The 12,663-nt window shown below is 39.1% G+C and overlaps 1 protein-coding gene across 7 annotated transcripts in view; it reads right to left on the bottom strand.

Moving 5' to 3' along the window:
- The window catches only part of pum (pumilio), a 39,936-nt gene that overhangs the window by 10,193 nt on the left and 17,080 nt on the right, over window positions 1-12,663 (bottom strand). For 5 of the 7 annotated variants that reach the window (XM_089836984.1, XM_089837123.1, XM_089837186.1 and 2 more), the window contains 4 exons: window positions 967-1,102; window positions 682-890; window positions 472-620; window positions 125-398 (listed from right to left, as the gene is read on the bottom strand). In XM_089836984.1, the coding sequence (XP_089693110.1) occupies window positions 125-398; window positions 472-620; window positions 682-890; window positions 967-1,102 (768 nt within the window). Of the gene's footprint in view, window positions 1-124; window positions 399-471; window positions 621-681; window positions 891-966; window positions 1,103-1,187; window positions 1,407-12,663 lie in introns of those variants that run through there. The other 2 variants (XM_089837275.1, XM_089837053.1) reach the window with 2 other exon arrangements.

The following is a 12,663-nucleotide window of genomic DNA, read 5'->3' as shown; positions in this document are numbered from 1 at the left end:
TAAACGAAAGTCTTTTCTTATTCATGATCCATTGTGATTTTACAAAAAGCGCCTGCCAAAAACTCAAGAGGTGCGTTGAAGGGAACAAGTACTAAAGTAAAAACAACAACAAAGACCAACCAACCTGAGAGCCATAGTCTAAGATCCCTGGCGAGTCCATGGACTGCATTAGTTGAGAAGGATAGTCAAAGTGTAACGTGTCGATCCCGACTGGATCGTATCCCGATTCGAGTCCATGCATATTGGGTCCCTGTTGCATTTGTCCACCCTGTACCGATTGCACGACCATGTCGGATTTTGGCATTTTATTTACGTGTACGTCATTCATGGCTACGTTTTTATTTACATCTTCTTCGCTAGGCGAGGGTTGCCTACTGTTATTCGAGCGACCGTGCATTCTGAGTGATGAAAATTAGGTTCATCAGGGTTTCGCGAGTATAAATACCAAAGAGCTCATTGACAACCACGCACTTATAGCTTTTGTCGTCGTCAATTCCATTTTGAATTATTCCGTTAGCTTGGATCATGCCACCTCCTCCGCCATCGTCCCCTTTTTTACCATCCCCGCCGTATGGTGAGTTTTTAGAGCCTTTATTTTTGTCCTGATTTTCAACAGAATTCTATTCATTCGTTTAAAAGTTAGCCTACAAATCGTTCCTAAGTACGGGACGAACTTCCTACCATTCCAACGTGAAGCCTAGATATCCTGGAATCAATATCTTTCGTGGTAGGCGAAGTTCCGAGGACATATTCGGCCATTTTCATCCCCAACCCTCCCGTCTCCGATGACCTAGGTGAGAGCATGGCTGCCGCGTCGCTGCCAGGATAGGAACCGCTTCTTCTTTGGACCATAATTGGTTGAGATACAGCGTGTTCGGCAAACGCAACGCCTTTTAAATCAGAAACCGCGGATGAGAACTTACCGACAAAACCAACTAGACACGGTGTCCTAAGGACTGTCCTTACCGGAAGCGGCGTTATGTCCCGTGCTCCAGGCTGTATCCCTCCATTGGTCCCCGAGAAAGAGACCCTTTGTAGCGTCATCGGGCTTGGGTCCTGGCTCTTCTACGCCCCACAGTTTTTTGGTCGAAGCTGATATCTGCTGTAAAAATGAAAAGGAAAGGTTTTTCTTCAACCATTCCTTGTAAAAAAAAACCGCCGTTAACACTGTCAACAGGCAATCTCACCATCGTAAATTATTAAAAATTTATTAAGAACACTAATGTTTGCATTTCAAAAAGCGCGAAAGACGTTTGCGAGTGTTGTCGTAACTTAAAAACGTAACCCCGATGTGTTTCAACAACATTTAAAGTCGAAAATGCGGGGAATTTGGCATTGAACCAAACAGTGAAAGAGAGAATTTCTTCAACAACCACACGAATATAGAACCTAACCGCGAAAAACTAAATACTTCGCATATTTGCAACACAGTTAAAAACACTTTTGGACGGTTAAACTACGTGATTATAAAGCGTTAACCAGTTTGTTCTAATAACACAGCTAATCAACCAACCATGATTGATCGCACTTACAAATTCAATTCGCGATGGACTGCGATATTTTCATATTTTTGGTTGAAATGAATCAATTCCTGACGATAAATGAAAGCGCGAGACTCCGAAGAACGATTGACAAAGAACGAAATAACCAGAAAACAGGTAAAAATTTGTGAAAACAGAAAAAGACGTAGAGCCGAAAATCAATTTCAATTTCGATCTTTCTGTAGAGCCGGCAGACCATTTCCTCTCGCTCTCTTTCACGTTCCTCGAATCCTTTCTCTTTACACGAGTCAAGGGAAGGTTGAGTAAGAACCAAGAGCCATCCGAATTTGGCGAGAAATAAATGAAATTCATTCGTCCATAAACGCGTCAAATAAAAAAAGAAAAAAAAAAATCTTTGGCTTTAAGGACCTCTGAACACCCCTAAGACTGGTGGTAATGGTTGGTTCCATCATGGCAGATTCAAAACTACACCCAATCATAGTAAGTCTCTTCCCCATCTCTACATTATACAAGAATCCATCCTAAAAAGAGCTTGTTCAGCTGGGTGCAGTCAGCCTTCCACCAAGCTCCTCTGGACCCTGAAGACTAGTCTAGAGAGGGGGGCCATCCCCGCTCCGCTATCAAGCCACAATCGCAAGGGTGCTTCTGGCTTGGCGTGCCATGATATATGAGAGCGAAAAAGGGGAGATGAAACCTAACCATACCAGTCAAGAGATGGTTGCGTCCTAACTTCTAGGTTAGAAAGCTGCGAGGCAACTTGAGGACTTGCGCGGATAGGTAAGACTGGTGGTGCTAATGGTCGTTTATCAACCCTTAAAGCAAGTATTTAGGATTTACCAGGAGGGATGTGGAAAAAAACTAACCCAGAATTCAAATAAACCATCTTACGTAAGATGGGTGGTGGTTTATTTTAAAACGGAAGTTCAAATCAACCTATGGACTCTTGTGAAATTCTAAAGAGGGCCAGTAAAGAAGTAACTTTTTGCGAGAAAAGCATATACCAGTCATTGAATACATCTCATTTACATCCCCTCGGCGCGCCTAGTTTTAAACAGCACTGGGTGAACTTCATATACTAGAATCCTACTGTTAATTTCCTTACTCATGAAGTACTTCATACAATGAGACCCAAGTGTTTTCTGATAACCATGGGGTATAAAATTAATTCACTTCTGTTGAGTGTTACTTATTCGAGAGGCTAATCAATCGCGTATAAAGTGTAAAAAGTACAAATGGTATTTCGGATAACCGTGGTTAGCACCACCACCGTATTAGTCTTGTCAAAATGGCAGCCCTGCCGACAACCTGAACGGAAAAAGTCTGTTATGGAAGGGAAGGAGTGTGGTAGAACAAGGCGAACACCTGGTGCTCAACTAAAAGTTGTTGAAATATAGTATAAACATCCTGCCGCATTATCTATCAAGCGTTCTTGCTAATCCTAAAGCCGCGTGGTTTCCTCCCCCTCCCTCTCCACCCCGGCGGGGTCGCGGAAACTCAATTTTTGGCAACATCGCCCGCCCTTCAAAAATAAATTGAAAAATGGGCCTCACTCTTAAAATTTCGCGTAGGTGTCTCAAGTCCAAGTGTTTAAACAAACGGGTAAAATCCAATAGAGATTACCAACCCCAAAATAGAAATTAATATCTGTCAATATAATTTGGCGGGAAAATTTGGCGCCAATTTCATTCTCAATTCAAAGCCGTTGGAGTTGGAAATTCGAATTCAATTTCTTAAGTTCAGCAAATATTTATTAGCATCTATTTACGGTTCCGAAAACATATGAAAAAGGTTACGTATTTGAACTCGGTAAATTATACAGGGTGTTTGTGAAAAGTCCATCAATAATGAAAAAACGTATTTATTGGGCCATTGTGAGTCGAAAATGTTCTATGACATTTTGCCGTCCGAGCCACGGTTTTCGAGTTATGATTAGAATATTTTAGGGATGACCCCTTAATTAAATTAACGCTGTCTTTCAATTTCTTAATTAAATTCAAGGGGGTCATCCGTAAATTACTCCAATCATAACTTGAAAACAGTGGCCCGGACGGAAAAATGTCATAGAACATTTTCGACTCAAAATGGCCCAATAAATACGCCCTTTCATTATTGATGGACCTTTCACAAACACCCTGTATACCTGTTAGCTAATATAGAGTTAAAATTTAGAGGTATATAGGTATATTTAGGAGAGTGTAGGCGGTTGCCATGACAACGCCAGAGGATGGAAAATAGGAGAAAGATGTAGCCTAACCGACGAAAAGGAGATGGGCGGGAAAATCTCTTTCCTTTTAGAGTAAGAGTGACTCCTAAAAGGGTGGGGTTTTAATGCTTACTCCAATATAATTAAATTATTACTTGACTGGAATGACTTGCAAATAAAAAACATATTCTAACATACGAATCTGCATAAAAGGAATCCTAGGTACAAGATCCACCATCTTAGGGGTGTATTTTACTAAGCCTAAATTTGAATTTTTTTAAATTAGGCCTACTGAACCTGGGGAAAAGAGCTTCTTGGGAAACTTTCTTAAGCTTAATTTTAAAACTTTTCAAATAAAGCTCAACAAATAAATTAGGAAATCTTAACCAAGCCTAGCTTTAAATCATTTCGAATTAGGCCTAGAAGAAACAACCTTCAAGGGAAACCTAGGCTTAACCAAATCGTATAAATTCAAAAGGTCACAGAGGTCAGAATCACGAAATTTAAATAAGAAAGACTAGAAACCCGTATTTTAACACAAAAATAAAACCTCTCTAGTATGTAACAGGATAATTTATACTCGCGGCTTTTCATAAATTTTAATAAAATTATTTATTATCATAAGAAGCGTATGTATGGCAAGAGTTGCTTAAAAACTAATCACTCAAGCGAAAACGTATTTTCTTGGACGACCTTCCCGCCAAAATAAGCTTTTTAATAGAAAGTCTACATACAATACAGTTCATTGATTTTTCAGTCAATTCTTTTGGTTCCTGTCACTCTTTGAATAGACTATAAAAGGGGAGGGGCATATATAAAAAAGGGGCCAGACGATTGGTCTATTTAGAAACATATTCTCTACCTCGTCTCTTTTGTCTACAAAAAGAAAAACTACGCACACAAAAAAGTACTAACAACCGTCTGGAAGTAATTCTTTTAAAAATACTACGTAGTTACAAAAAGTAAAAGTTGAAACTTACTAAATGCATTATGCAAATTATTTCAAAGTAAGCCAAGGCCTAACCACTTGAAAGCGAGTAGGTAATAATTTGAAAGTAATATCGCTCATAAAATGATTATTAGGCTTAGCGAGATCATGGGCGAAGAATTACAATTCTTCGCCCATGGCGAGATAAACAAAATGGTTGATTTCCCATCCATTCAACCTTCGTAAAATCATTCCCCAATCCCTGAACTTTATAAAACACATTTCCAGGTGTTACTAATTAATTCAGTTCAAATACTATCATAAAATTCGGTAAAACCATTAAAGATACGGTAATAAATTGAGTTAAGTCTAAAATCAATGCCTATATCCTTGGGGAAACACAGGAAATCAATTTTACTTGACACCTTTTAAGAATCCTTTTCCCAAAGGCTTACCAAGATTGAAACAAGCGTGAAATGGTCGAAAAATAAAATCTGAAGGAAGAGACTGATATATTTTTCAAACTCTGTCGCCAACTAGACACGATAAAAAAGCCTATTTCATCCCCATCCCCCCCTTCTCCTCCTGATATTCCCAAAGTCCATAGGGTTTGTTTCTTTTATCCCAATGCACTTGGAGCAAGCAAGCAAGGTTCACCCTGGGACTAGTGGAAGAGAACCTAGTAGAGAGTGGAGAGAGATTCGCCGCGAATGAGAAAGGCGTTGTGGGATGATTCCCCTCTCTTTCTCTCTCTCCTTTTCGTCTCCCGGCAACCATCTCTCTCTCTCATCTTGCTCTTCACTTTTTCGCCTCCCCCATTTCATCCCCCGTCTAGAGATACGAGAGGGGAAGGATACTTGCCCATTTCTCTTTTCAGGGTCAGATTTAAGTTCTTGGGGTTTAAAGGTTTTCCCCGACTCCATTTCCTAGGATTTTCCCCGATTAATTCCTACGATTTTCCCTATTTATTATGCATTCCCTGACGAATTCCTAGATTTTGTCCATTTCCCGCGTTTTTCCCTGACTAATTGCTAGATTTTGCCCATTTCCCGCGTTTTTCCCTGACTAATTGCTAGACTTTTACCCATTTCCTGCGTTTTTCCCTGACTAATTCCTAGATTTTTCCTATTTCCCGCGTTTTTCCCTGACTAATTCCTAGATTTTTCCCATTTCCGGTGTTTTTCCCTGACTAATTCCTAGATTTTTCCCATTTCCGGTGTTTTTCCCTGACTAATTCCTAGATTTTTCCCATTTCCCGCGTTTTTCCCTGACTTATTTTTAGATTTTTCCCATTTCCCGCGTTTTTCCCTGACTTATTTTTAGATTTTTCCCATTTACCGCGTTTTTCCCTGACTTATTCTTAGATTTTTCCCATTTCCGGTGTTTTTCCCTGACTAATTCCCAGATTTTCCCATTTCCCAAGTTTTCCCAGACTAATTCCTAGATTTTTCCCATTTCCTGTGCTTTTCCCCATTTCCTGTGCTTTTCCCTGACCATTTTAGAATAGCCAAAAGCTAGTTGTCAAATTTTCCCCCTTGACCTTTCTCATTCATTTCTAAAATCCATGACCTTTCGTCCTTTCCAGGTAAACACCCCCCCCCCCCCTTTCCCGGACTTATGTCAACCCTGGTCTAATACGAACTGAATTATTTCTAAGCCGCTGTCGAAACTGAACGAATAACTCTCCGACATCTTCGTCGGGGTTCCTAACGGCGGATCAATAGGGCATTTGCCCCACGCGGGTGTAGTAGAGGAAGAGAGGGTGGGGCAGAGATCCCCTTCCAGACTGAACTGAAAGGGCCATAGCATATTAGAAAGTACCGGGGCTGGCTGGTAGACTAGAAAAGATGATTTGCCGCAGTCCTCCTGCTCTCTTACAATGACGCTGCATTCTACCCTCACCCCCTTCATCTTCTCCATCCCCAGCATCTTCCAGACGTTCAACCCCAGGCGCGCCCCTCCTACAAAATACCTAATAAAGAGCCCCTTTTCAGCTAAATTCCCTATCCCCCCTTAGAAGTTCGAGCTTAAACCATTTTATGAAAAGTGAATGAACAAAACTCAAATTTCTTATTATTATTAACAACTATGAATTTAGACATTTCTTCATGTTGAATTATATTAAAATCTGTAATAAGACTTGGTGTAAAATATTCCTGGAGTGGCATGGCTTACATCCAACATTTTCCACTCAAAATCGTCCATGGAACACCCTTTATTATGGCGGTATTTATTATTCAAATATTCATGGCAGTATTGAGAAGATTCAGGCGTCTAGGGAGAGCTTTTCACTTTTCCCCCTCGAGTCTCGATTTTTTTATGGGGGGAATGAAGATCTAACATCGTTTCGAAAATGCCTCTCCAGAGAAAGACATTATATTAATTAGATCCAATAATGAATGTAGTTTCGTCGTCTAGGCAACAAACATCTACCGACACCTTTCCTTAGCCAATGTTAAAGGATTTGTCTAGACAAATCTTTTATTAGAATTTTGGAATCATGTCTTTTGTTATATTCAAAAGAAAACCAGCAAAATAATTTTTTACAACCAAATTAGCATAAATTATGCAGTGAGCTTTGCTTCCCCTCTCACGCGGGACAAGTGTTGCCAGCCAGTCGACTTGCGAGTACAATTCAACAGACTGAAAAGCTTGTAGAGTTCTGTGTCGATTCAGTAATTACCATTCAGTTCCAAACCTGAATGATGCAGGAGATGTTCTAATAACAAATTACTGGCAAGTGTCCCAGAAGCTCATGCGCAGATAAAGTTACGAAAAAGGGGAGTAAATTTCTCTAACCCCTTTACCTACAGTTAAAAAATGCGCAATTACCGCATTTACGCAATCTGCGCAGCTATCGAAGGCCATTTTTACCGTATCATAGACTCGGCCTCTTCATCGAAAGAGTAAGGAAGGAAAGGACTTTTTAACCTATTTGTCTCAACAAGCAGCTAGAAGAAAGTAAATCTTTCCCCAATCTGAAGGATCATTTTCGGGGTTTTTAGCTCACTCCTAACTTAACGATAATGATGGGCAATTTAGCGGAAGCCAGACCGATGGGGGGGCGAGAAAAGACGGGGGGAGGGCGAGAAAGCTAGGAAGCGGGTCAACCACCACCACGAGACTCGATGGTCCGTCCCTCCGTCCGTCCATGACCAGCTAAGCTAAAACCAAACCCGGGTTCCCATTACCGAAAAAGTAAAATTGGTTAGCAGTCATCGATCCGTGCAAGGACGCGCCAAAAAGAGAAAAGTATCGAATGCTACAAATTCCATTCTCTCACAGAGACTAACCCCGGCCACCCCCACCATGTTGGGTTTATATAAGTTAGCTCGATTAAGACGTATTATTTCAAGTGATCGTCCATGGACGCTCACGAACGCGACGACGCACGCTACATTTAAATTACCATAAGTTTATAAGTGATATGTTCCTTCCATAAGTATGACACTAGCTATAGTTATTAATGCTACTGAGAGACTTACAGCTCGAGATAACTAGTTCGAGAAGGAGAACGACGGAAGCGAGTCAATTGAAGTCCTACACTCGGTGGTGGTTAATTTTGCTGGACTTCCATCTAGGTCCTATTTAGTCTGCATTACTAAGCCTTTGACAGCGCCTCACCAGGCGTATGTCGCTTTACCTCGAATCTATAACCTAACTCACTAACTCGCTTCGTAATGCTAGAGACTTGCAGTTCGAGCTAGTTCAATTAGAACGATGGAAGCGAGAATTGAAATCCTACACTCGGTGGTTAATTTTGCATGCAGGACTTCCATCTAGGTCCTATTTAGTCTGCATTACTAAGCCTTTGACAGCAGCGCCTCACCAGGCGTATGTCGCTTTACCCCCAATCTATGACCTACCTCAATCACTTCATGACAAGCTCCAGTTTCTAACTTACCAGACATCAACAAACTTATGGATGGAACATATCTAATGAACTTATGATGAAACCAAAAAACTAAACTTCAAAGCAAGGTCTTCCATGGCTAATTTACTTCTAATCGCTGTTAGATTTCAATACAGATTGTTCCTCCGCCAAGGCAGACAATATTACATCATCATCAATTACAGAACTTCTATTTTGTAAGTAAAGACAATAGCTTTGCCCAACCGGAAAGGCAGGCATCGAAAGTGAAGAGACAAACAAGACCTCTTCGTTACTCGAATGCTAAAACTAATACAAATAACTTTGTCTAGACGAACAAGCGAGTAAACTATTGGTCAATACAAATTAGGAATTGCGACGACACAAAGTCTTATACAGTTCAGATATCTGCATGCTGTCCACAGTCCAGAGTCACAAGTAACTTAATTAATGGGCTTGCAAGATTTCTATTCCAAAGGAGCTTTACGCCCACCATCCGCCATCATTGGTGCAACTTTAAAAGTACCCTAATTACAACGAAGATTTCTAAAGCATTAGCAACGTTCTAAAGAGACTAAAGTCGGCGGTGTAACGTCAATCACTCGGTATTCGGCGAGCAGTCCAATGCGAGGAGCATTTGTTATACCTATGGATTTTATAAACAGTAATCTATAGGGGATGGGAAAACTGGGACAGTGATTTCTTTGTCCATATTGCAATTAGCAAGGAAATTAATTAAGATTAGTGTTAACTTATCTAGTATATCAACGGAACGGTCGTAATAAATTTAATTCAAGTGAACTCGCTCTGTTTAAAGCTAGGCAAGTGTAGGGGGACGTAAATTAGGATCTGCAAAATTTTGTATTAATTTGGGTATATCAAGTTCACAATTTCGCAATTAATTAACTATTAAATACTGTTAAAAGGTAGTTAGCCAAAAGAGAGACTCTATTTAGAACTAGACGCACGAAGTTCATTATGCAAATCAAGCACAGATCGAGTGAATGTAGTCTTTAGGTGGCTTGGTCAAAAATTTCGAAATTAATTAAGTATTAATTACTGTAAGAGAGATCCTATTTAGAAATAGGCGAACAAAATTCATTATGCAAATCAAGGCAGCCATTAGATGTAGCCTTTAGATGGCTTGTCAGGCACCAAAAATTATACTTATAAAAATATTATGCCTAGAGCAAAATAAAAACCATTTTAACAGATGAACTTTGAACTTTAAAATGGTGAGACGAAAGTTCAACACTTCATCATAATGGTATTAAAATCCGTCGTGATTTACGTCTTTTAAAGTAAAACTTTAATCACTTATAAAAACACACAAAAATATTTTAATCTATTCCCCATCAATAACGTTAAGTAATATCCGAGGGGATCACCACACTCACTAATCGTTAAACACGATAGTGTATACAGTATATCTTTAAAAGGATTACGCGTAAAACTCTACCCTAATAAAAGGCAATCTCTCTTAATCGGTGTAAGCACCGGTAACCATGTCAGAGTAGTGATTATCCCCTTGGTAATGACGTAAGGTTCCCAGATATAAATACCAAAAAAAAAAAAGGTAGTGCAAAATCCAATAAAGTCAAGGTCTAAAAATGGATGCCCATAAACCACTTTCCTCAAAGTCTGTCTACGTAATATTCTTCTAGAAGATTCGACTGAGCTGAGAGTTAGGAGAGTTCTAAGGCTTAATAATTTATTATATAGAACCTCTCTCCGCCTTACCTTTCGTCTACAGGCCTTTGCTTTTTGGTCTAGATAAACCGAGGGGATGGATACTCGACTAGACTAATCTTTCAAAATATATTAGAATTGGATATTAAGTTAACCGATGGACGTTATTCTTTCTTCTTCTTTTGGGAAATTCAATTGGTAGTAGTAGTATCCGACATCTCGAAGTAAAGGGGCAGATAAAGGGTATTTGCTGATGCCTTTCGAACAAGCAACCATTTCTTTAAGGATCGCATTTTAGTTAAGACAGAGTCACACTTTAATGGTACAAATTAGCATGAGCAAATTAGAAAATAATAGAGTGTGAGGCAGGTGAAACAACACTGGGTAGGTAGGTCAATGAAAGCCCTAAGTACAGGTGAGCGGTAGTGTATTTCCAGTATGGTTTACGACGTACACGAATCAAGTCTTGATTTCTTTCACTGGTCGACCAATTAATACACTACTTTAGTATTATCAGTAATCTTTTGTTATTTCAATTCGGTGTTGGTAGGCCAGGCTTTAGGTGTTACACAAGACAAGGAGGCCTGAGTAACTGGTGGAGTCTAAAGCCAGACAGCTCTCCTTGTGTAAATGTTATGAACCGTCCTAGTCTCTGTAAACTATGTACACCGTGTGACGTAGTCTTAAAGGATCAAAGAGCGATGAAGAAGAAGTACTCTTCGCGAGTTCTTTTCCTTCGCTTCTCATCCTTTCCTCTCTTTCTCTCTCTAAGCTCCTCTTTCCCTCACCATCACCATCTCCGCTTGTCTTGAAAAGATGGCTGGATGTTCTCTATAAAGCCATCCAAGATTGATTATATCATCTCAAAGATCGGAATTTCCCAAAGCCTTCTCTTCTTTCTTTTCCCCCCAAAAAGAAGGATTGAAGGAAGATTATTCAGCTAGAGAAATAACGCTCTAACAATAAATCGCTGTTTTTATTCCCCTGCCCAATAAAACGACAACCGTCTATGGATTCTAGAACCAACAACCTCCAATAACAATAAGAAGTTTTATACCAACTTTAAAATTCAACTAGACATATCAATCAAATTATGTAACACAGTAATAGAGCTGCCACAATTTTAAAATTATGACAAATTCCCAGTTGACTTATAATTATATTTTCACTGATAATTTCCTTAATTTGATTTTCCCTGACCATTATAGGAGTTCAAAGGTTAGTGGTCAATGTTAAAAGTACATTTGTTTAGAATGTTATTGTTTATAAACAAGAGCTTTGCAACCCTTAATTTTGTCTATTATATTTAAAAACATATTTATTGTAACAAGTGCAAAACGCTACCGGAGCACGTGTTCAACGTTGCAATCTTCGTAAACCCAAGAAATATGACGACTAAAATCAAATTCCCTGATCTTTTCTTAAAACTCTCTGACCTTTTTGGGTAATTTTTAAATTCACTGCCTCTTGTCTTCCATCATTTCACCGAACTCTGGTCCCCTGAATTGTGCATTTTACTATTTTTAGTCAGGCACATAAACTAAGTGCGTAAAGAACTATTTGCGTTGTTTGTGGGGAGCAAAGATCACTTACGCTTTGACCTTTCAACTTACCTCCTCTAGTTAGTTATGTTAAGTTTCTATAATAAGGGAACAAAGGTCACCTATACTTTGACCTTTCAACTTAGATACAGTGCTTTTCGTTGACTTTACAAATCGGATTAACAACACAAAAGAAAAATATGGTATTTTAAAATAAATAAAATATTGTAATATATTCACGTAAAAACCGGTTGGTTGTTGTCAAGAGTTCAACGTAATTCGAGATAAGGATAAAAATGCGCGTATATTATAAACCAAGACCCTATCATACCGAACAAAACAAAAAAAATATATGTACAGTTTTGTATGTATAAGATATTCAAAAACAGAGAGATAAAAAAAATAATTCTCAACCAAGTTTAAAATTGTGAATTGTGCCATGAATAGAGGTTGTTGAGAGGAGTGGACCTAATGACACGTAACAGGGATATTTTAAAACTGAGAGAAGATTATTTCTAAGTTGTTAGTTAAACCCCCAAAAAGGATTCAACCAAAACACTATATACAATCTATTTTTAAAAATTTCCAAGTGACGAGGTTTCAATTTCAAAGCGTAAATGAAACCCTATTTTCTCACTCATGATTGCCCGTGTATTCTTTCCAAGAATTAAAGGGACTATAACACCATAGATAGTGCGCATACGCTAAAGAGGGCTAAAGAAATTTCCTCCCCCGTGAATGGGTACCATTTGGAATATCGTCCGCACCGGAAATATTTTACAAAGTATTTAGTCAAATTTTTGATAGTGTCAAGAGAGCTCGCCCAATCCATGACGATGTTTTGGTCTGGGAGTTGAAGGCCAGCTAGCAGCTTTAGCAATACATTTTGGTATTCTCGCTTGTCTTTTTTTTTATATATAAATTCCTTC

The sequence above is a fragment of the Phalangium opilio genome, unplaced genomic scaffold (genome assembly GCF_054372755.1).
Source record: "Phalangium opilio isolate 3A_F unplaced genomic scaffold, DU_Popi_V2 ptg000002l_1, whole genome shotgun sequence".
Taxonomy (NCBI): domain Eukaryota; kingdom Metazoa; phylum Arthropoda; class Arachnida; order Opiliones; family Phalangiidae; genus Phalangium; species Phalangium opilio.
This window is presented reverse-complemented; position numbering and strand designations above follow the sequence as displayed.